This window comes from Oenanthe melanoleuca, chromosome 8 (assembly GCF_029582105.1).
Source record: "Oenanthe melanoleuca isolate GR-GAL-2019-014 chromosome 8, OMel1.0, whole genome shotgun sequence".
Classification (NCBI taxonomy): domain Eukaryota; kingdom Metazoa; phylum Chordata; class Aves; order Passeriformes; family Muscicapidae; genus Oenanthe; species Oenanthe melanoleuca.
In genome coordinates this window covers 2598752-2626011 of record NC_079342.1, presented here as the reverse complement: position 1 = coordinate 2626011, position 27260 = coordinate 2598752, and the positions used below count along the sequence as shown (strand labels likewise).

The 27260-nt window shown below is 45.4% G+C and overlaps 1 protein-coding gene across 11 annotated transcripts in view; it reads left to right on the top strand.

The window, feature by feature from the left end:
- NFIA (nuclear factor I A) overlaps positions 1-27260 on the top strand; it is a 198512-nt gene that overhangs the window by 9662 nt on the left and 161590 nt on the right. The window contains exons 3-4 of one of the 11 annotated variants that reach the window (XM_056498196.1): positions 3726-3850; positions 4436-4745. The exons of 9 other annotated variants lie outside the window; for them this stretch is intronic. In XM_056498196.1, coding sequence (XP_056354171.1) covers positions 3726-3850; positions 4436-4600 — 290 coding nt within the window. In that variant the 3' untranslated portion in view covers positions 4601-4745. Of the gene's footprint in view, positions 1-3725; positions 3851-4435; positions 4746-27260 lie in introns of those variants that run through there. One more of the 11 variants, XM_056498198.1, reaches the window with a different exon arrangement.

The window sequence follows — 27260 nt, the reverse complement described above, 5'->3', positions numbered from 1 at the left end:
GACAAGTTGGAAACCATTGTGGCAAACCGTTTTCTTTGTGGGAGTCGAACAGTAAAGCTAATTTATGACCGGTCCTTTACCAGATGATCTGTATCAGAATCTACAATATACTAGGCACGTGGCAAGGTCACAATTTAAGTTGTTAAGGTCACAACCTTAGCCACCAGGCATTTGACCTTTTAGATAAAGTTAACCTTTGTTCATTAGTAGGCACTCAACCGAGAACTTTCTGGAGTTTTTTACTGCTTTGGAGTTCCTCCTGCTAATGTGGTCAGATTGGAGAATAGATTCGCAATAGAAGTAGTTAAATTTTCTGAGAGGTCACAGTTTTTAGAGACTTCTCCAGTGGCCGAAGCAGGCTGGTGGGCCAGGAGGCAATGGTGCAATCCCCAGTTTATTTTTTTGGCTGGCCACCGTTATGCGCTTTGGGCTCGGATTAAACTCACAAGGTATTTGTAGCCGAGAAAATCTTCTAATCTTTAAGAAGGACATTTAAAAATCCTGAATTTAAGAAAAAAATATGGAGTTAGTTTTTATTTACGTGAGCTCAATTTTTCTGTTCACATTTAGACTCGAAGGCAACGAAGATGCCAGAACTCAGCCTTATTTCCGTGGCTGAAAATTTACTTAACTTCTAGATGTGCTCTGTGGCTAATTGCTGAGCAGTGGTATATAGCACATGACCTTGAACTTTAAGCTTGACCCATTTTATGTTCCTGTCGACAGACTTAAAATATTCTACTTGGACCACCATAAAGAGACATCGATGGGCATAAGCCAAAGATGGGTTAATGCAGAAGCCCCCGTACCCATGGAGGTTTTGGGGGGTCCGAGAGGTACCCGAGGCTTTGCGCCGTAATCTTTCAGTACAATTGGTATTGATTGTTGCTGCATTAATCCTGTTAATAGCCGCAGCCGGGCCGGGTGTCGCAGGGGTGGCAGAGGTGTCCTGACAATACCGTACGTCACCGAAAGAGCTGTCGCAGCGCCTTGAACTCCTGATCGCTGCTCTGCAAAAGTGGAGCCCTCGACGGTGGAAACTATTGCTGGCTCATACAGAAACACACACCATATTGTTTACTTAATTATGCCGGAGCGAAGGCTCATTTTTAATTATTTAGCTGACTTTCTCGCTCTGCTCTGATACCACATTTATTATTTAATTTGAAATCAAAAGGGCTTGCGCTCCTGTTAGTTTTTGATGCGTTTTACTTTTGTTTTGGCTACGTTATTGTCATTCCATCGTACGGTAATCCAGATAGCCGTGATATGCAGATTGGCCAGATGGTCATGTTAACAGATTGAGAACCTACTTCCCACTGCTAAAGAGCAGGTGTAAGATCAGTGGGCTTTTTTTTTTTTCTTCTCCTTTCCTCCCAAGTTTCAACCAAAATGCTCTTTAGACAGATCATAATGGTAGTTAAAAAGGGGCACATTTCAAATGGTGTTTGTTCTGTGGAGATAATGCGTAATGTATATGTCATTTTTGTGCCTATCTGAAGACTTTTAAAGCATCCATAACATTCCCTCCACCTATAATGCTTTACAAAACCTAATTCCAGCTCATGGCTGTTCCAGTGTATATCCAAAACCATCCTTAAAGTTTTTTTTTCTGCCGAGAGATTGCATTTACTGTTACCAAAAACCACTTCAGGCAGCTTCGCAGCAGGTATCTCACATGTGTTCCCTGCACAGGGCTCCCAGTGCATGCACAGGAAAACCTGAGCAGATCAACCTTCAGCTGAGATTTTAATGTTTGTGAGCTGATAGAGTGGTTTTTCTGCTCCATTATTTTTTGCCAAAGTGAGACATCTGTAGCTTTAAAGAAAAAAGTGACACTAAGACATCTCACAGTATTTCTGCCCTCAAGGAATAAAAGGAGAAGGCAGATTTTGTGTTGTTTTAGCCTTACAAAAAGTACCCTTAAAAGGCAGTGGTGGGAGCCTGGGTCTCTATCTCAGTCGGGAGAGGTGAGGAGAGGACAGCCACAGCTCCTCAACACCCCAAATTTCATGCACCCACCTATCGTGGGCACGCATGAGACACAGTGACCTACACACCCCGCGTGGCACAGAGAGATATCCCCATCTTTGGATAATCTCCTCTTTGGGGAGCAGGACTGGCTGCTCACTACAGCCACGAGCAGGGTGGGAGCTGACAGAAGCAGGATTTAGGTGGGACAACTGCTCTCCCTGTGCGGGTGTAACTGAGCCGGTGAGTATCCGTGATAATTCAGATACTAACTGGTGCGGCACTCGGGACAGCCTGCTCTATCACGAACCCCTGGCAGGAGTTCAGTCATGTGGTTTAGCTTTTCCCTTTCTCCAACAACAACAACAGCAACAACAAATAAACATGGGATAAAGGCGTATTTCATATGCCCAGGATGTTTTCCAGGTGATGGGTTTGGACAGCATAAGGGTGTGTTATTTCCATGCCTCCTTGCTTCGAGGTGCAGAGGCAGGAGAAGCCTGTGAGTGGTAAGAAAGTTGCCCAATGCTTCTGGCTTTTCTACAAGCAACTGCACTTTTATATTTCCCTTCTTTTCCACCCAATGATGAATAGCATTAATTTAGATCTATTTAAGGCGAGTGTGGGAGAAACCACAATCTTTGTTGTGGTCACTGCTGTACACAGCAGGGCTGAATGTTTCTCTTGGTTGAGGCCTCAAAGCTGAATCTGGAGAACCCAAAACATCGTGTCAGCTTTTCAAACCCTTCAAAGAGACAGTGGAATCCTAATTGTTCATAAAACCCACTATTTATTATTACAATTATGTATTTTCTCCCCATTCGGATGTAAAGGAAAGGGCATCCCTCGCTCTCTGTGCCTTGAGCTTCTTCACAGCTCCTCCTGCTCCTCCTCCCCCTGATGTTTCTGGTTCAGGCACTGCTGAGATTTTTACAACCAACAAACAAACCCCAATCCTCTGCTCCAAAACCCTTCAACCTCTCCCCAAAAGCCTGCACTTTTCTACACATGTGGGACCCTCCAGGCCTCGGGGACTGTCCCCCTTAAAATTGACTTTGGGGTATCCTCACAGGGAGCCATGCATCTGGCTCTGCCCCTTCTCCTTTCCTCACAGACAAGGGCTGGAGCTGATGATTAAATTACAGGCTGTAAATTCAGGGGAAATTATTTTAGCCTCCTAACAGCAGCCGACCCGAACATTTCCTTATGCCAGTGAGGGCTTGTGGTAGATAAGCTTTGTCGGTGGACTAAAATTCATTTTAATCGCTTTGGTTTTCCCATTCATGTGGTGCAACCACATCTCTGGTTGTTGTGAATTGTTGCCTGCATTTTGGGAGCCACCAAAAACTGACTGAAATCAGCGCCAGGGTGCCACAGATCTGTGGGGCAGTTTTGTCCCAGCAAGTTCATCTGGGGCTTGTAGCATTTTATCCCCAATTGCAGGGTCAGCGCCTGGACAAACCTGTCATCGCAGTGTAATTAATTTCAAAGAGAAAACAGAGTATTTATATATATTAAGTGTTTCTAGCTACCATTGCCCCATGTTGCTACCCTAGGGGTGGATGTAAAGCACCTGAGCTCAGCCCTGTGTGTAGCACCATCGCGGCTCGGGGTGTAGGAGCGGGATGTGGCGTGTAGAGCGGGTGGGTTCAGGCTGGATTTGGGCTGGATTCGGGCTGGACTCGGGCTGGATTTGGGCTGGATTCGTAGCCGCTGCCTATAAAACACACGAGGGCCTCCATTTTGTGTGCCAGGCTCTCACGTGCGAGTCAAAATGGAGAGCGGCGCGGTTGAGTTCGGCCTAGAGCGGAGCGTGCAGGCTCGTGCCGCCCCGATCGCGGTGCCACCACGGTGCCCCCAGACCCACGGCGAGACCGAGGTGGGGTATCCTGAGCTTGTGCATCCATTGGCTCCTCCTGAAGGGTTTTGATCTCTTCTCCATTACTATCCAGGCTCCCAGTCCGAGTGCTGTCCCGGTGTCACGGCGCGAAGGCCCCGGGGAGTTGTTCCTCCTTCCCGCAGGTTTCGGCACACATCAGTGCCATTAGATCAGCGAGATAAAATCAACACCGGTTTAACGACAAGCTCTTCTGAAAGTTTCCTGGACTTTATTGTTCATAACTTGGACCCGAGTTGGGTTATTTACACATGAGGATTAAAAAGCTGCAAACAACTGTGTGATTTTTAGGGGCTGAAAGTAATTAGCATATGTGGGTAGGAGGATACACGGCATGTCTGCGTTCCTTTAAAATATAAATCACAGTTATTTAATTATGCTTGGAGAGGGCAGATTTAAGGATATACTGCAAAATGCATTACCTATTATACCAACACGATAATCTTATTAACCTTGCTTTCTACTTTTTAATTTTATTGTGCACCCTGTACAACTCTTATGATATCAAAAATAATTACTTGGAGAATACATGATGTCAGAGGTCCAATATGACATTTATCTTCACAGAGAGGAGACGGCTCTCTGGTGCATTGCATCGCAGCTCGGGAGGCACTCGGCAGGCCCACACCGGGGGGAAGGAAGCAGGAATGGGTGTCATCAGCTGCTCTTGAATGCACACAAGTGTGTTTGCAGATTTGTGTTGTAACTGAGGGATGGCTTCATCAAACTTGAGGCAATTCAGCATCCTCAGACCTTCTCAGATATTTTTTACTCGCTCATGCCTTACAACTCCCATAGGTGAGCCAGTATTTCAGGGCAGCTCCATGCATTCAGCCCCAATCCCAACTGGATCTCCTATTAAACCCTGAATTCTCCATCCCATGCCTCTTTGTTTTGTTTTTTTTTTGGTGTTTTTTTTTAAATCCATCTCTTCTAATGTTTGAGATGTGTTGATATTTCCCCCTTTATTTTGGGAGGGAATGGGTGAGGGTGAGGGGAAACAAATGCCATAATAATATCCCTTTTCAGAAGAATATAGTTTAATTTTGTGTGTGCGTGCAGCAGCTGCCATTGGCAAGCTGTCGTCTTTGTTGCCATGGGCTTTTTTTTTTGGCATGCGTGCCAGAACATGATTGGATGTTTCAGCATGTTCATGTTTTGGGGTGAGATATATCTGTAGTGAAGCACAAAACTATCATGGGATTGGTAGGTGTCCAAAGTGGGGTTACTTGGCCAGGTGAACAGGCTATGCTGGAGAGGGATGTATCAGTGAGGTACCTGGTGGTTGTTTGGTCAATGAGCGAAAACTTGCTGGTGCTCTGGATTTTTGATGATGTAAAAAGATGATTTAAGAGCATCACAGAAGGGTGTATCACTGAGGTCTCCTCCAGCAGGACACCCTCAAGGTGCAGTGGAAGCCCCTGGTGTTACCTGGGAGGACTGCTGAGTGGGTTTCTCCTGCCCATCTCACTCACCTGGTGCATGGGGAGGTTGTGTCCGTCCCTAGCTCTTGCTGTGGCTGCGGGGAGCTGGATGGTGGTACAGAGAGGTGCCCAGAGGAGTGGAACACATCTTCCACAGGTATAAAACCAGCATGGCATTCATCCATGAGGGCTGCAGGTGAGAGCACATGCTCCAGACCTGCCACCACGTCACCAATCCCTGGCCACAGAGAGGTAGCTAGTGTTGTTTCTGCTTCTTGGTTTAATCCCTTTGTCATATCCATGATATGCCCATAGCATTGGTATCTAAACAAAGTCTAAACCTATTCTGCACTGTCCTCTGTGCTGTACATCTCTCCTCTCATCCCAGCCACTGTCACCCTGCTTTGTGTTCAGTTGGACTTGGTGTTCTTAAAGATAGTTTCCCAACCCAAACGATTCCGTCATTCTAAGTAGCACACAGTGGGAAAGCAGGAGTGCTCTTCAGCCCAGGAAATCCACCATGTGTGATCGTTGTTCAGTGCAAAATGCATTTAGAAACTCGTGAGGAGTATTTCGTAGGGAGGCATCTCCTTACAGCTAAACTCTGGAAAGCTCCTGGCGAGGGGAATGTTCTCGGGGTGAATCCAGGCTCTGTGCACCGTCTGCCGAAGGCTTCAGGAGGAACAAGGGGTGAAGAACTAAATGAAAAGTGTTGGGACAGCCTCTTTCATGCTGTGTTTTTCTGCATCTACCACTAATCTTGTGAGTGAGGGACAGATAATGAGCTGCCTGATCTTTGTAATAAACATCGCGTCTGGTTAAATCACTATTTTAGTGTTTAAAATACCTTGTAATGCATTGAACGAACAGGGATGCACTCCTCTAAGGGTATCAAAAGACAAGTTAGACAGTTGCTGCATTTATTGTAAAGATAAACACTCACTTTGAAGATTTTAAAGCAAAAATACATTGTCAATCAGATTTCATCCTAAGGGTGTTGAAATTTGTCTGATCTTTTTACCTAATAAGGTTTTAATTTGATACAGAAGAAAATGGACAAATCCCTGAGTGATGCTGGAAACATGGTGTAAAATTTAAATTTAATTCAGGTTTGATTGTATTTGTTTTTTCCTTTTGAGGCCAAGCAGTTTCAAGTAAATCAGAAGAATGAATTCTTTGTATTGGGATGCTTTTCTCAAGCCCAGCTATTGTTGGGATGCTTTTAGGGAGGATAGCCACTGCAATGCTTTTATTGTGTGGTGATGAGGACTTTTCCTGACGCCACAAGGACTTCATTAAAAATAGCCAACAAACCTATTTACGTTCGGGTTTTGAGTCAAAAAGGGAAAAGTAGTTGTTGCTTATCTGAAAAATAAAACCTGCATAATTTTATGTGAAAGTTTCCCAAGCATTTTTCCTGGCTGGGACAGCACCAGACTTGCTAGCAGCTAAGCCCTTGCGGTGGGTAGAGGTTGGATATTTCTGGAAAAGTTGGGAAAAGCACACAGCAGTCAGTTAAGAGTGGGATTTTTATGGTCAAAATCTTTTTTTCTTTTTTTTAGAGGAGGACATCACCTTCAACAGTTCTGATTTAGATTCTTCCCAGGCAGATGGAGTTACAAACTCCAAGCCACGGAGCTCGGTGCTGTTTGGGGGTGCACACTTGTGTCTCAGAAGTGACTCTTCAAGGTGTCTGTTCTTTCTAACCTAGATATATGAACGTGATTTCTAGGCAGAATGATGTGTTCAACTCCCACTTCAAACATGGACATTGTTTCTTTTTCAGTTAAAAGCTGGAGGGCAAAATCACGGTGAGAACTGAGCGCACCAGTTGTTTTCCATGTGCGTGGTCTTTAGTAATAAACTCTCCCCTGGAAGAGTGAGGTGTGTCTCACAGTGAGCAGCCCCAGGGTGTGAAGCTGTCTGTCTGTGGATTGAGGATGGTATGAGCAGTGTCCCCATCCCATCCCAGAGCTGGGATACCTGCCGTGGTTCTGTACGGTGCAGAGGGAGGGACCTCCTATTTCCCTATGCTCCTATTTCCCTGCAGCCTGCTGAAGTTTGCTGTGGACATGGCCCTAGACAAAAGCAAATACAGAGAATTTTCATTCCTGACTGTCCTGTTGGTAGGGTACGTTTCCATGAGATGGATCACTAAGGAATTGTTGCTTTTCTCCCCATTCCTGGCTGGATCTCTTCCCAGTTTTGCCCTTTGCAAGCGGCTTTGTTTGCCCAGGCTTGGGGCTGAGTTACCTTGGTTGCACGGTGCCTTCATCATGAGTTTGTGCAGTTCATCCCAGTTTGGGGCTCTGGCAGTTTCAGGGGTGGCCGAAGGGAAGGCAGGAGTACCCGTGATGCAAAGTGAGGATACACAGGACATTTGGAGACAGTGTGAGTCAGAGTTTGAAAAGAAAATGGGACACTTCTGTCCGCACGGTTCCAAAATACAGGGCAGCCATGCCTCGAAGCTGATAAATGGACTTTGAAAGCCTCAAAAAAAATTCTCTAGTTGCAGAAGCAGCATTTAATATTAATAATGTCTCCTCATTAAAAAGGATGAGGGGTTTCTCAGTCAGTCTTGCTCATGTACGTGGCTTTTTTGAACAAGTGTCGTCTACCTTTGCAACTTCTCCAGGGAACTTTCCAGCTCTGTGCTGGGGCTGCTGGCGTGGCTCGAGGACGGGTCAGTAGCCATGGAGGCTTTTAACATTTTAATTGCCTTCCTTCACTGATTGTGACGATGACCTGTTTGTTTGGCTTATATCTCTTTTTCATATTTTTTTGAAAAAAGGGGGGAAAAAAGAAAACAAAGGAAGTACAGTGCTGTGCACAGAACAGTTATTAAAAACAGTTGGGAAGCATATAAAAGGTACTGTTTGTGTGAGAAACGGGACAGCTGTGATGGTCTATTGGGAAAGTGTGTACAGATGGTGGTAGGGAGGGGAATGATGACTACATGGCTGATAAATGAAATACAAAAAGCATTAAATTGGTGATCTTTTTAAAGAGTACACTTTTGGTGAGCATTTTTGGTGCATCATTAGGGCTCTTTGTCTGCCTCTTATTTTGCCAGGAAGTGCGACTATCGCCGCACATTTGTGCCTCTGATTTTGTTTACAAATAAGGAGCCTGTTTAATAAATCACATACCATGGAATTATTAAAGAAGATAATTAAGCACACAGGTTTTTTCTACATTGGGAATGGGATGGGGTTGTCCTGAAGACCTGACAATACCACAAATGCAGTTGGGCTGAAATTAGTACGGTAACACGTGGGATTTCCTGGAGCCTAAAGAGATTTCTTTGTTTTGCAAGAAGTGGGACCGGCGGCGCGAGCCAGGTTCAGGGATGGAGGTTTTGGCATTTCAAAACCATGGAAGGCAAAATACTTGACATTTTGCCTTTACTTTATATTATCTTACAATCTCAAAGGTGGTGGCACCCAGTGATGAGTGCCTAAGCGTGGTATCTGGGAGTTGCTGAGGCTCCCAGGGGATGCAGGGACTCTCTTTTGCAGTAGGCAATCAAGGGAAGAGGGATATAGGAAGAGTTGGAGATAAAATTTTTCCCTGTAGTTCATAGGAGAGGGATCATCATCTTCCCATCCTTAGAGCTTTATTCCATCCCTTATGGAGCTTGTTTATCAGGGGCTGATGGACATAAAGGCAATATCTGTGTATTTCTGCACACTGCTGTAAAGGTGGTCACTCAAATGCTGCAAACCTCGGCATGGAGAGTTTTTAAACTAATGGGCAAAATAATCCCCCTCCTTCCAGCATTTCATCCAGTTTCCAGCTGAAATAATTCCCGGTTTCCCTTCGCCTTCCCTCTCACCCACCCGTTGCTTCGTGTTCCTGCTCATTGTTTCTGGGTGCCATCAACAGATGAAAGCATTTTCCTTAATAATAAATAGTCTTTGGTAGGTCTGTGCTTTTCCACGACCTAGACGGGTGTCCGGCCGCCCCATGAGCCCCGGCCATGCCATTGTCCCTCCCTCAGGGGACACAGACCAGCAGCAACCTCAGATCCCCGTCTCGGGTGGCTTGAAGTGCCGCAAAAAGGGAGTTCACCAAACCTCCGTAACCAGAACCAGCTCACAGGGAATTTTTCCAATTTTTTTTCATTGATTGCAGGTTTATTGATGGTCTGAATTTTCTTGATTTACAAACCTTCCAAAACTTCAACATGCCACTTTGGGGATTATTTCTTCTCCTGACACAATATCACAAACTCCTCTTGTTACAAGATTTGATGAACGACATGTTTCACTGTGCTGCCTTTTGGGCCAAGCCAATATTCTTCTGTATTTTCTTGAAATGTAGAAAAAAGGAAAGATTTTAAAAAGGTTTAACGTGAAGAAAATGTATGACAACTTGATAGATTGCTTGGGACTTCAGTGTAGTAATTGTATAAAGTAGGTTGCAATTTTTTTTTACAGATGCAGTATATTAAAAAGAACAATAGACAAAGAGACGTAAAGCGCAAGGATGGAGAGACCATCTTGGCCAACGTCTGCAAATTTGTTCCAAATTTCAGTTATTAAATATCACAAAAACATGTTCATTGCAGTAACACTGTGCATTTTCTTGGCTGCTTGGATCTTGAGTCATTTAAGGGTTTTTTGTGCACCTTGACATAAATACACTTCATGTCTTACCAAGAACACACTCTGCTACATTTGCAAGACACAGTGGAGGGATGTTTTAGAAATATCCAAGCATATATGAAATGCCTGGCTTTAGAGAAGATTCCTTCCAATAACTGTGTTATTTTTTATCAGTGTGAGCGCATGGTCTCCTAGAGCTTCACTAAGTCGATGATCCAAGAGGTCTCCTAAGAGCTGCACTGGTGGGTACCCAGAGGCAACAGAAACAAGCAGCTGTTCAAGATGCTGCTGTGGTGCCTCTTGGTGATACTGGTCCAAATTTATTAGTCTTGGCCTTGCAACCTCATCAGCTGCAGATGCAAACAAGAAATGTGGAGGTCTCTCTCCTTCTTTGCCGCAGTGCAGAGCATGTATTGCACAAGGTGTCTGCTTAACCCCCTGATAGAAAGCCAGATTTGTCTGCCATCTTGAACAAGAGTGGTTTAACCCACCATCCCTGAGAGCAGAATTAGGCTTTGAGCTGTTGGGACTGGGTTCTGGATCTCTTCCCTCCAGAGCCTCGTCTGAGCAGCAGAGTGCAGAGTCTACCCCCTGTTATTCAGCTGCTATTTCAGTCTCTCCTTCGGGATGTGCTGCCAACCACAAGGGGAGGACAGTAACAAAATATCTAGGGTCCCTGGATAATGCCCCAAGCTTTGAGAGAAAAGGTTAATTCTTCCTGAAGCAGTGATTTGTGTCTGTGATTAGTTACTAATTTTGCACTCACTAAAATAATTCTCTAATAGTTGCAGTTGACGGGAGAGCCAAGCTACGTTGTATGGCTGTGATTTACAACTTGTGTTTCCAAACTTTTCTTTTTTTTTTTTTTTTTTTTTTTGCTGTAGGGGTCTTGTTCTTGCCCATCACAGAGGACCCTCAGCTCCATTTGAGATCAGGTAGTGCCCAGCCCCAGCACCAGAACCCTGTCCCCGACAGGGACTGGACAGAGTGATGCTACTCCCATCAGCAGACTACAGGAAGGCAACTATTAAGAGTACAAAGCTATTAAGCAGTCAGGTTTTTATTATGCTTTAGTGTTTTGTTTAAGTCTGTTCTTAATTGGTTGATTAATGTAAGCAAAGTCCTTTTCTCCCCCACCATCTCTACAGATGGCAAATGGTAGGTCCCAACTGTCATTGTGCGCAAAAAAGGTTATGGTTCAAAGTCAGAGATCCAGAGATACCATGATAATCAATCATAGGAACTTGTCTCGCTGTGCCCAGCCAGGCAAAAGTTAGGCTTGGTAGGAACATTCCCTCCAAACTCATCTGGAGGAATTGGTTTACATTTTATTTTTGGGGGGGACAAGTTTCTGCAAAGTTCTCGCAGCCGGATCCGGAGTGTTTCAATAAATCCAGATATGCGGTGCCAGCGTGCGTGGCTGGGGCTTTTCTTCTCCTTGGCAGGGGCTCTATGGAAACAGGAGGTGCACCCCGTGAACTTCACTGCTAAAAAATAAGTCCAGCAGAAGTAAGACCAGGATGTCTGCTTTAGAGAATTGCCTTCAAATACAAATCTTTGAAACGCTTTTCTTTTTTTTAATATAAGAGGATGATTTATTAAGGCCAACTTCCTTCTCAGGATGAAGCATAGAATTATGTTTCTGGTATCGATCTCTAAAGAGGATTTGCATTTTATTCATACTATAAAAGTGCTTTTAATGGAGACATCGCGGTAATTGAATTTATACTGTGTGTAACTATCGAAGTATCTTTTTAATTATTTTATGTTATGTAATACAATAACTAAATCTAAAGCCTGTGAAAGGGGATGGCTGTACTCTGTCCTTAAGAGTAACATATATAGCTTTTAATATTCTAACGGTGGAATGCAGTTAAGGACATTCTTTATTTGAGGGAAAAAAAAGAGGGAGGGGGAGAGAGAGAGAGAGAGAGCGAGGAGAAAGATTTCATTACATTCAGCACAGTATGAGACTAAGTCAAAGTAGTTTTGCTAATTAAATTCAATTGCTATCCATTAGACCAATGGAATGAGATGAATCTACCATATAGCTGACACAGCACAGGTATGCAATTTGGCTAAATGGCCATTCCGGAGCTGCAGCACGCCTTCCTCCGCTCGCTCGCGTTTCCAGGCTCACCATTTCTGCGCGGAGCGGAGCCGAGCCTGACGCCTCTCGGGGAGCACGGCCACGTGTTGGGATACGCAGGCTCAGGGCCGAGCATGTGCTGGAGCGAGCTCATAAAGTCCGAAGGCGACAGGGAGATGGGTGGAGGATTTTTTTCTGGGTTCATTTGTGGATATTTTCCTTTTCTCTCCCTCCTTGTGTTGTATAGAGCCCTCCAGCAGCTGCTGAGAGAGCAAGTCTGAGTTACTGAAACGAAAGGCAGTGAGCAGAGTATGTGTGCCGGCGTTTTGGCAAGTTGTACTACTTGGGGAGATCTTGTATGTCAGACAGAGAAGTCTCCTATCCCAGTGAAATGACAAGAATACCTCTCAAGCATTGGCGGAGGCAAAATTTTGACAGCCAGCAAGGCTGTGATGCTGCTGAGCACACAGATTTACACTTCCTGCCAAGATTAAAACGGGCTAAACCCAAAAAGGGTATTAAGGATTGTCACTTTAGGAAGAAATAACGCCTTAGTGTAATGTGTGAAGGCGATTGGCCTTCCAATAGTTTTATTTCTTGAGATCTCGCAAGCTCATGTGTAATGGTTGGTGTTGTTGGGTCAAGACTGGCAGGACAGGAAAATAAAAAAGTAAACTCGTAAGACAACTGGGATGAAAAATGTTCCACCTCCCCTGCTTGGATGCTGGCGCTCAGGTTCCAGCTTTGCCTCTCACTGGAGGAAATCTCGGCAAAGTCTGGGGAGTTCAGTGTGAACGAAGCCTCTGAACTTTGCTTTCTGCTTCTGATTAACTGCTGTGGTGCATTTTCCTTCGAGCTATATTTAGTGAAAGGAAAAAAAAATTGCCAAGTTGGGCTGAAAAAAGGCCCAGCAGAAAGCTGGTCATTTAAGCCTCTCTTTGCTGTACGGTATCCTTAAACTTCCTTCCGACGGTATCCTTAAACTTCCTTCCGAGCGCAACCGGTGATGCTTTTTATGATCAATCTTTCAAGTCGGGGTATTTGCTCAATAGAATCCAGACAAATAAATGTGAAGAAAAGCATCCTGCTTTAAAAGAAGGAAACAATTAAACCTCCTACTTTGTTATTTACAGTAACTACCTTTTTTTACCAATTGTCGGAGTTCGAATGGAAGTAGCAGTGTGAAGAGGGAAATGTGGGAACTTTCATTTGTCGAGACTTTGCATTTCTTCTGCTTTATAGCCATCAGAAAAGAGATTGTTGTGCATTCTATTAAATACTGCCAGTATGATTAATTTAAAGGGTTACATTTTATTGAACCCTGGTGTAGATGTTCTTTGTCAACTCACATTCACTGCTAGTTAGAGTGTGTGTCGCATTTATCAAAACTTTCTGGAGCCCCTCTCACCTCATTAGCATGTGAATCTCTATTGAGCAGTTAATGTCCGTTACAGCGAGAGTGCTCAATTCTTGTTTTCAATAAGCCAGTTGTAAAATGTCAGACTGTCACTTACAATATAAAAAAGCAAAAATGATGGTATTTGTAAAAATGTTATCACCTCATAAAAACAAATTGTAAAGACATGAAAGTGATCTTGGTATGCTTTGCTTTCAGAAGTGAGTTAGTACAGCTGCTTTAAATACCAGTTGTCTGGATTCCCACACTTTCCTACCAATGGAGAGGTTTACACAAGCATAATTTAAGTTACAATTACCCTAATTAACATCTCATTTGCATAAATTGTTGAAGTCAAAACAACAAAGAATTGCTTAAGAAGCTTAACCCTATTTGTCCAAAATAAAGAGATGAGTTTTCACTTTGCAATCAAAATTGGCAGGTTCATTATGTCGGAACTGGAATACAAACTGAAGTTATACTATTAATTAATACTTTGCATTTTTATGGTTGGGCTGTGCTTCTCCTATTTACAAGGTGTGAGATTTCAAAACATCCTATTGTTGCTGTTAGAGGTGCAGAGCTGTCAGGTGGGGAGTTCCTGGAGATTTCTAGAATTAATAAACCCTGGCTCTGTCCCCCTCATCCCTCTCCTTTGCACACATGAGCAAACCTTGGCTTAGTCTGCTCTGGCTGGGAGCAGACATCCAGTATGGGCTGAAAATTCTCATCCTGAATTGTGGAATGGTGTGAAGAGGCCAAATGACAGCAGTGACAATAGCCATGATGAGCAGAGGCCCTCTGTCCCTGCCGTGGCAGAGCTAGCCAGTCCACCTGGGTCCTCCCAAGTGTTTCCAAACTTTCTGAGGCTACTGCAAATTTTGGCTGTTAGCTTAGAATGCAGAAATGCAAAGAGAGAACTGCAAAATAAACTTCAGATATTATTTATTTATTTATTAAAACCCAACTAGCCTTCCAGTTATGGTTTTATGGTTTTATGGATTTTATGGTTTTATGGAGTGTGGGTTTAGAGAAGCTTCCGCTGCTTGTAGATGAGTCTTGGTCCTGCCCTCTGATCTGTGTCTTTGAACATCCGACTCCTGATCAGTGATTGAAGCAGGCAGAAAGGATGGATGAGGCTTGGCCAAAACTGATGAAGGCAAGGAAAATTTTTCCCTAGAACGGTTGCTGCCCAGTATTGGTTAACTGTTCCGCTGGCTTTTTCTATACCTATTCACTGTCTACTACAAAAAATTACATTTTCTGTGCCTCTGCCATTGATAGGGGCAGTCAGTGCTGTGATGCTGAGGGGTTTGAGCAGGGTGGGATGTGGGGAAGCTCGTTAGCCTGTGGGGATGGAGGGTGGCACGGGGTTTTGATGGGCTGTCAGGTGCCCGTGTGCCGATGCTAATGAAAGCCTTCCCAGTCGCTGGGGCCATATTTTTCTTTCCTGTATTATCTTGTTGCAGGTTCATTAGCTAAGTCAGAGTGAATGTGCATTAGCCCAATAAAACCCTTCCTGCAGGCCTATGATTTAGCATCCCCTCCCAGCAATGCCCTCTGGATGGAGATTATCCGCCGGCGTCTGCAAGTAGGTGCTGATCGATTGAGCTGCGCCAGAGCCCTGCGTTGAGCTCAGGTTTAACTCGAGGCTGAACCTGTACTGGAAAGCTTTGCAAAGCAAAGACCCCAGTGAACTTGTAATTGTAAACCAGCTGAACCAAAGAGGAATCTCGCCTCGTGGTTTTGCATATTCCTTTTTAAAGATTGCGTTATAATTGAGCGGTTGACTTTCGTGTGGCGCTCTCCTTTATGAGCCAGTGATTACACAGTGTAGGGCGCTTACGCTCTGAACATGAATGAATCTGCCAGTTCTACTACAGTACTCTTTATAAAATAACAAGGCTTACCAGGTGGCAAGAATTGCATAATTGAATTGGACTGAATCCTGGTTTTCCCAACCCAGAGCGGTTACACTTAGACGTAAATTACAATTAAAAGAGACAGAATGTTTCCATTGTATTAAGAATCCTTAATAGCAAACTTTTCACCCATAAGGCTCTGTTCTCTTCCTGAAGTGTGAGAGGAATGGCTGTATGTGTCTAACTACCATTAACAGTAATGGGAGCGACATACATAAATCCCGGCACGGCGATGGCAGAACAGACCCCAGATGCCTTTAAAGAGGAAAGTGCGTGTAGGGGATGAATAGAGGCACACGAGTCTGTTGGTCTCTGTAACATCTGCTCTGGAAATGTGGAAGAGCTCAATTTGAGGTGCGGGTTTTCGGATACCCTTCTTGAGTTTCACGCATTGTGAAACCAGCTCGCTGCTCCCTCAGCTGGGCTCTTCCTCCAGGGCTCTGGGGGGAAGCAGATCTCAAAAGCAGATAGGAAGATGCCATGGACAGATTCAAATGCCACTGAAACCACTATTCATTTTAGTCCTCCCGAAAGTTAAAAAAAACAAACTGGTGCTGTTTGCCAAGAGTACCCGCACTCCCCGAGTTGTGCTCACCACTTCCTACCCTTTGGAGCTGGGGTTATTGAGAACATCTGTTTCCAAATGCAATGAGAAGAGCATAGTCCACTTCCTTCCCTCCTTTCCAGAGGACCTTCGGGTTTCCCTGCCTCTTTGTTTCTTATTCCCCTTCTCCCTGGGATGCCTGTCAACAGCAATCCTAATCCAGCTGTGCAGGTCAGGCACTGCACAGAGCAATTCCTTCAGCCATCCTGAACAGCCAGGGACCAGTTTTCCACCCCCAGCCCTGTTATGGCAATTTGGGCATGGGCATCCATCCTGTGCACAATTCACCTAAGAAGGAGAAGAGGATACAAAACCTCATTTTTATTCCAAACCCGGTTCTTGGTGAACTTTCCAGTCTGCACTTCTTGATGGTGAGGCAATGCACTGTCACCTTGCCATTAGGGCCCAGTAATTAATAGCTGCCTAATAGGAGTGAATGTAGTTGCTCAGCAAAATGAATGATGTGTGCTACAAGGAAAAGCACTAGAAAGTAAAGCTGGAGCTGGGAAGTTGTTAGTGAGGGGAAATTTCTGCTTGCCCTTCATTAGGAGAAGCTCCAAAGAAACGTAAAGTTTGATCACATTAATCAGAACTGGCATCATGCGATATTTTTCTTTGTTATTTGGCATAAATTGCATGCATTAAATGATTTAAATTACGCATATACCTGCCATAAATTTTAATTTATGATATTTAATGAATAGTGTGGGTTGTCTTTGAGCATTGGAACATACGGGCTGGTGAAGGCTGAATGCAGCCCTGTTTTCTGGCTGACAAAATCAGTTTTCACATGGATTCCAGCACGGATGGAGAGAAAGGGGCAAGTTTTGAGTGAATTTGTTACCATTAAGGCTCTCACTGCCATCCCTCCCTCATGCTTTTCTCACCAGTCTTTTTTTTTTAAGATGAGCCCAGTCCTGTAAAGAACAAACCAGCTCTTCTTGCACCTCCACTGTGAGAGATTTTAACCACGATGGTAGTCATGAAATGGCCACAAAATACCTACAGCTACTCAGAGACCAGCTGTGTTTTTGTAAGGTCTACTTGGAACAAGTTGCAGTCAATGTTTTCTGGCTCTTTAGAGGCCCTGACTGACATGAGCATATATAATGTCAGGAATACCTTTATATGATTTTTTTTCTGTCCTGGTGCTGTAGTGTAATTAGCAGGTCCAGACTTGCTCGTGCTTTTTTCAAATGCAATTCTTCTTGGGGAAAGAAATTAAACCAAAGGATGATGTAGCTTTTCACAGCCACTCAGATGAAAGTAAGTGGTGGTTACAATTATTCAGAAGTACTCAGAGAAGTACTGAATATGTTAATCTTTGCTAGGAGAAAGCACTGGACTGGTGCACGTGGCTGGAAATGTGCAGAGGTTGGGTGCCCTTCCAGCTCCGCCACAACCTTTCTTTGTGGCCTTGGGCAAACTATTTAACTGGTTCTGCAGCAGCACAGCTCGTCAGGAGCGCGAGTGGGAGCGCCGCTGTTTCTTTTCTTCTTTCTATTTGTCTGCTGACGATATTAAAGTTTCCGGAGCGCAGACACTCTGTGTGTGTTTCTGCTGTGCCCAGCCCAGGCACAGCACAGATACTGATGTTTATCACCCTTACCATTGTTCTTGGCTTGCAGAAGGCATTTACCAGCCTAGATCAGAGCATGCAACAGCAACGTAAGAACTTACTTAAATGTAGCAATCTATAAAACTGTCTGCTGTATTAAAAAATGAGAGTGGATGACACCCTCTCCCCCGCTGCCCATCTGCTGGGATGGACGCTGTGCCCAGGATAATGCTGTCCTTGTTCTCAGGAACACGGCAGCGCTTTCTCTGGCGGACGGCTCTGGGGCCATTCCTCCCGCGCCTCCACATGCACCTGCAGAAAGCCCAGAGATTCCCAATGCCTTTTGCTACTGACACATCCCTTTAAAAAGTCTGTTTAAAGTCATGGAAGAAGGATAATTTTGAGGACTGAGTGGTAGGATCCAACCTGGTGGGGTTTTAGAAATGCTTTGAAATTTGCTCTCCCCTGGCATGCACAGAGAACATTACCACATGACTTTTATGAAAAATATTGGCTTTAGACAACCCATAGCTCTTGGAAAGTTTTTTTAAAAATCCATTATTAAGACCAGCATCTTTGGCTTTGACACATGCACTTGCAGCATCTTTGTCCAAAATGCAATGAAAGTGCACAGACAGGGGGATTATTCCTGGATCTGCACCGCACAGCTGCTGGAGTGTCTTCTGCAAAATCTGAATGGCAAATGGAAAGGGGGCAAATAAAACCCAAAAATGGTTTGTCAGGCAGGCTAGGAAGAGAGGGCTCATGCACATCATCGGGGCTCAGCATGGTAACAGTGCTCAGGGTTTGCTCTTCCCAAAATAGGGGTGTGATCTGTCACGAACATGATATGGTGAAAGAGAGAAACTCAACAGGGAGGGTCCCTGGTGTGACAGTCCTGGGGACCTCAGGGAGGTGGAACTGTCTGCTTTTTTTGACTGCAGAATTTTTCACCCAGCCCTAGAGCCCTTGCCTGTGGTGTTCTCTGTGTTTGAGTAGAGCTGTTGATGCCTTTGTTTTGCTGTGGGTTCCATCCCTGCAGCATCATCTGAGATGTTATAGCTTTAACAAAGAAGAAAAGCAAGTTGCTCTAGGATGTCCCAGGATAGCAGCCTGTTATGGACAGGCTTGGAGAAAAGGCAAGGGGAGCAAGTAGATCTTCTGGGAAATAGCTACCAGAGAAATACCTATCGTGAGATTTCGTTGAGTTTATTTCAGTAAAAATTGAGAGAGGTCTTCTCCTCTTCTAGAATCACATTCACTTCATTATTAAACTTACCAGCAGTGAGCACCACGTGGTGGAAGGAACGTACCCAGCTCTGTAATGCCGTTCTTACAAGCCAAGGAATTTGCATGTCCAAACGGGATGTGTATCATAAATAGACTGTTTACAGTAGACTTAAATTATATGATGAGCCATATAACAGCAGTGAATATATCACACCGTGAGCCCCTGCCAACCATGCATGACTACTATTTGCTTCTCCTCAGGCAGTAAACAAAGTTTTCAGCTGACCTACTGTTTGGTAGAAGTGCACGGAAACAGAGATAAGCAGCGCCACTCGTAATGCTGTAGTGGAAAAAAATCTGGCATAAATTTACCTAGAAAGTAAAAGGAATGCATGAAATATTATTTCTTAGTTCACATACAACTCTTCTGCCAGCACGCCATGTAATATTGCATTGCTAGGGAAAGGGGATTTATTCCTGTTTCTGCAAGGGTTCATATTCCAATCAGGTGGTCAAGGCAATGTGTATCATATGTATATCAAATCTTCTAAGATGAAGTGTGTATTAAATGGCTGGAGCCCCTCTGCTCTGGAGCCAGGCTGGCAGAGCTGGGGGTATTCAGCCTGGAGGAGAGAAGGTCCCAGGGAGATCTAAGAGCTCCTCCCAGGGCCTAAAGGGGCTCCAGGAGACCTGGAGAGGGACTGGGACAAGGGTCTGGAGAGAGAGGACACAGGGAATGGCTTCCCACTGCCAGAGGGCAGGGGTAGATGGGAAATTGGGAAGGAATTTCTGTTTGTGAATGTGGTGAGGCCTTGGCACAAGGTGCCAGAGAAGCTGTGGTTGCCCCTGCATATCTAGAGGTGTCCCAGGCCAGGTTGGACAGGGCTTGGAGCACCCTGGGATAGTGGAAGGTGTCCCTGGACATGGCAGGGGGGTGGAACTGGATGGGCTTTAAGATCCCTTCCAACCTGAACCGTTCTGTGATTCTATAAATATTCTAAACTAATAACCTGAAGAAACACACAAAGGGCATAAATTGTCCCCTATCATATTAAAAGACCTTGAGATTCCCACTGGATTCAGCAGGACTCGGAGTATCCCTTCCAACTTTGGGATGAACACTCTAACATAGGGCCAAGAAGGCACATCTGGCTTCCCAGGACGGACCTAGACTTCACCTATGCTCAAAAACGTGCTGTTTGGGGCTCTGCAGATTTGTATAACACACTTTGGACTAATTTTCCAATGCCTAATGGGAACGTTGTGCATCCCAGCCGGTTGTTTGTTTGTCTGCCTGCTCCTCGCCTCCCTCCTACCCTATTTATATACGCACACATGCAAAAAATATGAGAGTTAAAGAAAAATGTCAACCATATGTAACATACATGGAGATTAGTGACAGTAACAGTGAATTCATTGTGGTTTTGGCAGTCAGGACACCATCCAGGCCATATTTTAAAGTTTTAGACAAATCCACATGTATTCCAGAGATTGCTGTGGATTTTCAGTATGTGTGGCTCATTAGATACGCAATCTGCCTGCTATTCACTCCTGTCACACAAAGCTGATGGCAGCAAACTGGCATCTTGGAGATGTTGGTAGCACTGCAGATTTTAGCATTAATGCCAGCCTTGGGCATCCTGGAGCTCCGTAGCCTTGTGTGACACGTGCTGGTGGTGAGGGGTGCCGGTGTCCCACGGCTGGGAGATCATGGATGAGCCTGCAGCAGAAGGCTGCTGCTGTGCTTGCAATTCTGCTTTCAAGCAAAGTACAACGATTAAAATGCATATCTCAGAAAATCCATGTTTCAGATCATTGTCCTTGAAGAAGGAAACAGTGCAAAACTTCAAGCCGTACACTCAGATTCTATTTTTTCTGGTCCATCTCAACTACAGCTTTTTTGCATTGTTTCCTCTTTTCACAGCTTGAAACTACTTTTGGGGGCACTATAAGTGAACATAAACCTCTTCTTAAGTTCATAACTTTTTTTCAGGTTTTTACATTCTTCTCAAATTCCTGTAATTTTTCCTGTAAATCTTCACAGCTCCATATCCCTGCGACTATATCTATATAGAGCTATTGCTACCCATCTAATAACCTTGTGCAGCACACAAAAGCACGGCTTTGATTCACATAAAAGTGCTAAACTTGCCTAAACCCGTCGGAGTTCAGGCGAGGCTATGTTCAGCGCGGGGCTGAGTGCTTAAATATAGGTGAAGGCAACTCTGGCCTGCTAATTTCAGCAGAATGTTTCAAACAAAGTGTTACTGTTTAATCTGGGCACATGACGGGTGAATGAATGTTTGAATGAAATGACATAATTGTTGGTTAGCCTGTATAATTTGGAGAATGTTCGCACAAGTTTAACTCTCTCTGGAGGCAGCGGATCCTCGAGGCGGGAAGGGAAGCGCCTTCCCCAAAGGTAGAGGATGGCCAGATCCTGGATCCCTTTGCAAATACCAACCTTTGGAACGCCGTGCTGGACTGGCTTTTCGTTCCAGAGTACCATCCTTAGCCCCTCTCCTCACGTCCTGTATGATATTTAATGCGTCATCTTTGTTTTAAACAAACAATACGCAAGCTGTTGCTGGCAATAGTGGGAAGCTGGTGGTCCATCTGGAAAGCAGGGAGATAGATAAGGGGAAAAAATAGAATTAAAACTGTTTGGGGATGTATTTGCATGTGTAAAACCCTGGGATGGGAGGAGGGTGTTTAATAGATTTTTAAAAAGAAGTTTGAAGACAGGGGAGATGCTTTGTCTGTAAAGGAGTCTATTTAATAATAGACATTATTTGTAATAAAACCAGAGGGTTTACACAAAACAAAGCAAAGCTGTGAGTCCGTACCTTTAAAAAAAAGTTGTTTATTCATTATTTCTGCTGCATCAAGTCCACTCACTGTAAAATTAACCAATTTTTCCTTGACAAAAGTTCAGGTTGGTATAAAATTAACCAATAATATGGCTTATTAATTAAACCAGTGGCAAAACAGCCATTTGAGCATAACGGGCTCCGCAGGATGGTTGCAAGTCGGGTTTCTGGCTGAGTGCTTCTGTCATTCCCAAAGACAGAGCACCCCACCTCAGCTCACCACTGCCCAGCGTGCAGCCAATCTTCCATTGAAAAACCTTGATTATAACCAGAGAAAAGTTCATTGAAACCAGAAGAAGTTACAAAATCATTAATCTTTCCTGCCATCTTGGATTCTCTCTCTCACCAGAATCCAGCCAGATGTTTTGCAGTCACTGCATGCACAGGGCACTGCAATCCTGTTTGCACAGCTCGGGGTTTTTCCTCCATCCTTAGGGATCTTTGCTCTGAAATTATGCATTTTGCCTTTGCTTTGGAGATTCTCCATCAGTGCTGAGAGCTTCCTGGAGAACAGGAGGCACTCCTTCGGCATAAGCCTATTGGAAAATTAAACTCTTTTATGCGTGCAGTGGTTTTGCTGCCATCCTTGGGGAGCAGGGCTGAACATTTTGGGGAGCAATTCCCTGCAGGAATGCTGAGCATCGCCACAGTTTTGGGCTTGCCAGGCCTGAGGATGATGTATGGAGCAGGTGGTTGCAATTTAGGGTTCGCTGCTGTTCCTGGGGAAATGGATGGAAAAAAGGAGGGTTGGGAACAGAGTGAAAAGGCAGGGGGAACAAGGCTGGCATTATCCACGCCGCTCCCAGCCTGAGCCTGCGCCCTGCATGGCTCAGAAAGCTGCATCTTCCCCCCTTGAAAAGGACCTCAGTGAATGAACAGGCGAAAGACCTGAGCGAGGAGGTTTTAATAAAAAAAAATAAAATATAAAAACCTTAATTGGGGCTCACTGAGCAATCCAACATCATGGCAAATCCTGCTCCGAAATATATGTGCTCTGCTTTAATGACAGCACATAGAGTACTGCTGAGATAGTGGAAAATTTTACAGGGAGTTTTGCTTAAGGAATGACTTTAACTCAAGTTACCTGTAGAGCCCAGTGTCATATGGAAACACTTAGGGAGCTGTGGAAAACTTTCTGAAATACAGTGGAATTTATCTAGCACAGCATTTCGCGTAGGGAGGAGGAATATGGATTACAATGGAGTCAGGAAGGAGCGGGCTACGGCGCTCTTGGAGACGGCCACTTGCAGCCCCGCGACCGCAGATGAAAAGTACATGTGTAACCGGGGGGAGCATTCCTCACCGGCCCCGTCTGGGATGCATTTATGCTATTTGCCATGCACGTAACCTCGTTATAGAAAACAGAGTCCAATAACCTTAAAAAGATGTACGGTGAAAGAAAAAAAAAAAAAAAAAAAAAAAAAAAAGAAAAGAAAAAAAAAAGGAAAAAGGTGCAAGGAAGCAGATCTGCTTCCAGATTTGCATGCCCGGGGCCTGCAGTGGGGTAGGAACGGCGGATCTGGGGGGGGCCCCAGTGCTGGCAGCCTGTGTTTGCTGCAGGGATGGTGGTGATGGAGCTGCAGCTCCAAGGTGGAAGAACACAGGGACAGCCCTGGATCAGTGGGAGCACTGCGTGCCCTGCAGTCCTGCACGGCCACGGTGCACCCAGGAGAGCTGGAGTTTGGTGCCATGGGGTGTCCCGGGAGCTGGGCAGGACAGGGATGGAAGGAAGCAGAGATGTTTTCAAGTGCATTTCGTTATATATTTGCTCCCTAAATGCTTATGGCACTGGCCGCCAGAGCATCTGGGCACTTCACAATAATTAAAACTGACAAATCCATAAACAGTAAACAACAGGCTACCCACTCGGGCAGCCAAAAACCCACTACTGCATAAGCTCAATAGCTGCACCCATCTGCCAAATAAAATCCTCTCCACTGCCTCCCCTCGTCTGCACAGGCCAGGACAGAGCCAGGCCCTTCCCCACCATCGCCCCCCGGCTGAGCACAGCCTGACCCCTCACCCTCCCTGGGGCGTCTCCAGGGCTTCGTGCCGGCTTTGGGAGCTGCAAGAGTTTATTTCTAATTTTTTCTTTCCCCACCACAAAGTGGCAAGAAGTAATGACACCCTTTTCCTTCTGACTTCTTGGCCCGCTAACCCTTTCGCAACACAATGGGAAGGCAACCACTCGCACCCAGGGGAGGGGATTTAATGACTAGAAAATAAAGAGAGAGAATTTACTTGGAAAAACTGTGGAATTAAAAGTTCTGGACAAAACACGCATCACTGATGCATAACATTTTTGTTAATTGGGTCTTAACAGGTTTGTGACTCAGGCTGTAATTATTTGAGAAATGGGTCACACCAGGCAGTGCCAGCCGCGCGTCCTGCCGCTGCGGGAACTTTCACCTAGTTGTAAAACTACATCTCAACACGTGTTCCCTCTGCTCCGGCAGAGATCCCGGCCCTCGGAGGAGCCACGGCAGCGTGCCGAGCCCGTGGGCTCTGGGATGGGTGTTGGGGCACTGGGATGCTCCCTGCAGACCCCTCCTGGTGCGGGAGAGCTGGGACAGCCCTGCTCCTGCTGCCATGGAGAGGTGTCTTACCCCGTGTCAAACTCTCTCCCCCTTCTCTCACGCTATTGTTTTTACTTTCTGTTTTTTTCCCGTGTTTTCCTGACCCGGCAGAGGCACTAAATCTTCCTAATGCCTCCCTGCCCTCGTATCGCAGAGCAGGCTGCGGGAAGTTGTTCTTTCTTTCTTTTCTTTTGGACTAAAGCTAGATTAATTAAAATATAAAAAATGCACCCAACTGTGGTAAATCATTTCTCTTTGCGGAGTGATTGCTCCCTGCTCCATCCACCTCTGCTTTCCTCGGCAGAAGTATCTCCATGCGAGCCGAAGTCTTCTAACGCTCATAAAGCACCCGAGATATTATCTCTCTAATTAGCAGCTGGAAAAAAATAAATGAGAGATCAATTAATGCTATAATTATAAACAGTGCCTTTAGATGTGTTGTTTGTGGTGAACGAAGGCTTACGCTGACAAGAGCCGTGCTGTGATTCTCCCCCCAAAAAGTTGGAGTGGGAGCCCCTCTCCAGCCCCGAGTTGTTCCTGGCTGCACAGCCCACCCGAGGGTGCTGGGGAGGGGTTTGAGGGGCTCCCACACCCAAGGACATTTTTCCTGGTCCCTCACTGGCTCTGGGGAGGTGATGGGGTCCCACAGTGGGGCCAGGGGGAGTTTTGCAGCTCTCTCTTGGCCCTTGCCTGCTCCGGGGTAAGCTGTTTTTCATATATTGTAGCCTGGGAAAGCTGTGTTACTGTTAAAAGAGTAACCATATCCCTTTCTGAGCTGTTGCCAAGCAGATGTAGGGTTTTGGAAAGTTCCCAACAAACTTCCACAGCTGATACTTTACCGACTTGTTCCTTCTCCCATCCCTCTACTTGCACCTATTTAAATAACCAAAGGACATAATTTGGGGGAGGGAGCGTTGCTCTGCAGCTTCTACTTGTTAAATATAATTAATTGAGAGTGACCCGTTAGTCAGTTACAGTGTATAGCTTCAAAAAGAAATGGGGAAATATAAAATATTACTGTTTTACCAAAAAAAAATGTTGTTATGAAGGAGGACAGAATAATGGAGCAAATCGAGCCCTTTGTGCAATGCGGGGCTGCTGCTGCCTCGTGACAGGGCAAATATCTCATTTACTTTCTTAACAGCAGTTTGTGAGGTGGCTGCAGGAGGAAGAGGAGAAATCAGGAGAAATCCAGGTTTTCAAGGCTGGCAGTGGTGTGAAACTCGGTGTTGAGGCAGATCCCACTTGCGTGTGCTGGAGGGGGCACAGTGCAGGGCACTGGAAATATGGAAAACTCCCATAAATCATATCTCACAGGAAAGGTTTATGGGAGTTCAGAGTATAGCAGAGGGGATGGATGTCAGGTTTTCCTACACAATAGAGGGTCTTTTGTTTCCGCACTGCCTCTTGGCAGCAGCCCCCGTGCCACTGCTGGTAATTTCCTGTCCATCCTTCGCCGAGCGGCGGGGCTGGAGCAGGGGAGTAGTCCCACGTTTTTGTTTAGACTGTGTTTTTTTAATGCTGAGCCTTGTCCTAAGCAGGATATCCCTGTGTATGTTTGGAGTTCCTGAACTTCTCTGGAGAAAATTATCCTTAAAAAGCCCCTTCCACAGTGTTGAGTTTCTGACTTCTCTCTTAAAAAAAAAAACAACCCAACAACAAAAAGCCCAGGTTTAATTGCTTTTGCTTGTGAGAGCTTGTACCTTGCAGCTTAATCCGCTCACGTCTCAAACATCCGTCAGCGTTTTCGTTCCACCCAGGAGCTCAGAAGAAAACCAAAAAGCGGAGGCAGTTGGATTGGTGGTTTTACTTTTGGCAGCTGGGAGACACTTCAGCAGGACCCAGACCCCATCAGCTGGGACAATGTCCATCAGTCTCTGCATGTGCAGAGGGCTTGAGGTCATCCCTGTTTTCCAAAGTGTGGATATTTTGCAGTCAGAGGCGCTCAAGGGACTGGCTGATGGTGTTTGGCTGCTGACTGGAGCTGTAGGTTTCTCAGAAAATCTCCAAAATGATGAACCAGCACCTAGTTTGTTTTTTCCCAGTCTCTCCCAAATGATTTTCTTGGACCGCCCTGACTGCATTTGTTGACACCTCATAGTAAAGACAAAGTAAAAGTAAAAGCAAGGGAGCCTAGTGGTTGGTGTGCACAGAGGAAGCAGGGCAAGCTCCCAGCTGTGGCTCCCTAGAGGAAAATATGGAAAAATATATCCAGTAAATCCAAAACCGAGGCGCCTCCATAATGCGTCCTGGTGACGGGACAGCCCTTTGGATTTGAAAAACACCCCTGCATTTTCTGTAAAACTCCCATCCCCTTGACAAAACAGCCCAGAGGAACCTCAGTGGTGGGGTCTCTTTCTGTAGGGAGCGTGGCCCTTGCTGCCATGCCCCGTTATTTGGGTGTAGAGCCCCTCTGGATTAGCAGCTGGCACAGTGAGCATTCCAGGGCAGCCCGGCTGCCTCTGCTCTGCTGTGTGGCACTTACCCTGTGCTGGGAGAGCCTGGCTAACAGGGGTTGGGAGTGGGGCTGGAGCTGGCCAGGTCACTCCCAGGAAGTCCTGTGTGGGTTAAGCTGCACGTGCACGGTGCTAGTGCTATACAGAGCTCTGTGGTGCTATATGAGGCCATATATACATATATATATATATGAGTTCTGTATGGCACTGAGAGAGCTGTGCAGTGCTCTGCAGTGCTGTACCCTGTGCTGTGTTGCTCTGAGGTGCTGTGCAGCTCTGCACAACACTGCTCTGTGGTGCTGCATGGCACTGTGCAGTGCTGTATGGTGCTGTACAGTGCTGTGTGGGGCTGTTTGGTGCTGTGCAGTGCTGTACAGTGGATAGTGCTATAGTACCTACAGTGCTACACAATGTTGTAGGGCACTACACGATATTGTACAGTGTTACAGGACATCTCACAGGGCTACACAAGGTGATACAGTGCTGTAAACGTACAGTGCTACACTACCTACAGTGCTACACTGTGTTGTAGGGAACTGTAGGATGTTGTACAGTGCTACATGATATTGTACAGTGCCACATGATGTTGTACAGTGTTGCAGGATGTTTCACAGTGCTACACAAGGTGGTACAATGCTGTAAATGTACAGTGCTACAGTA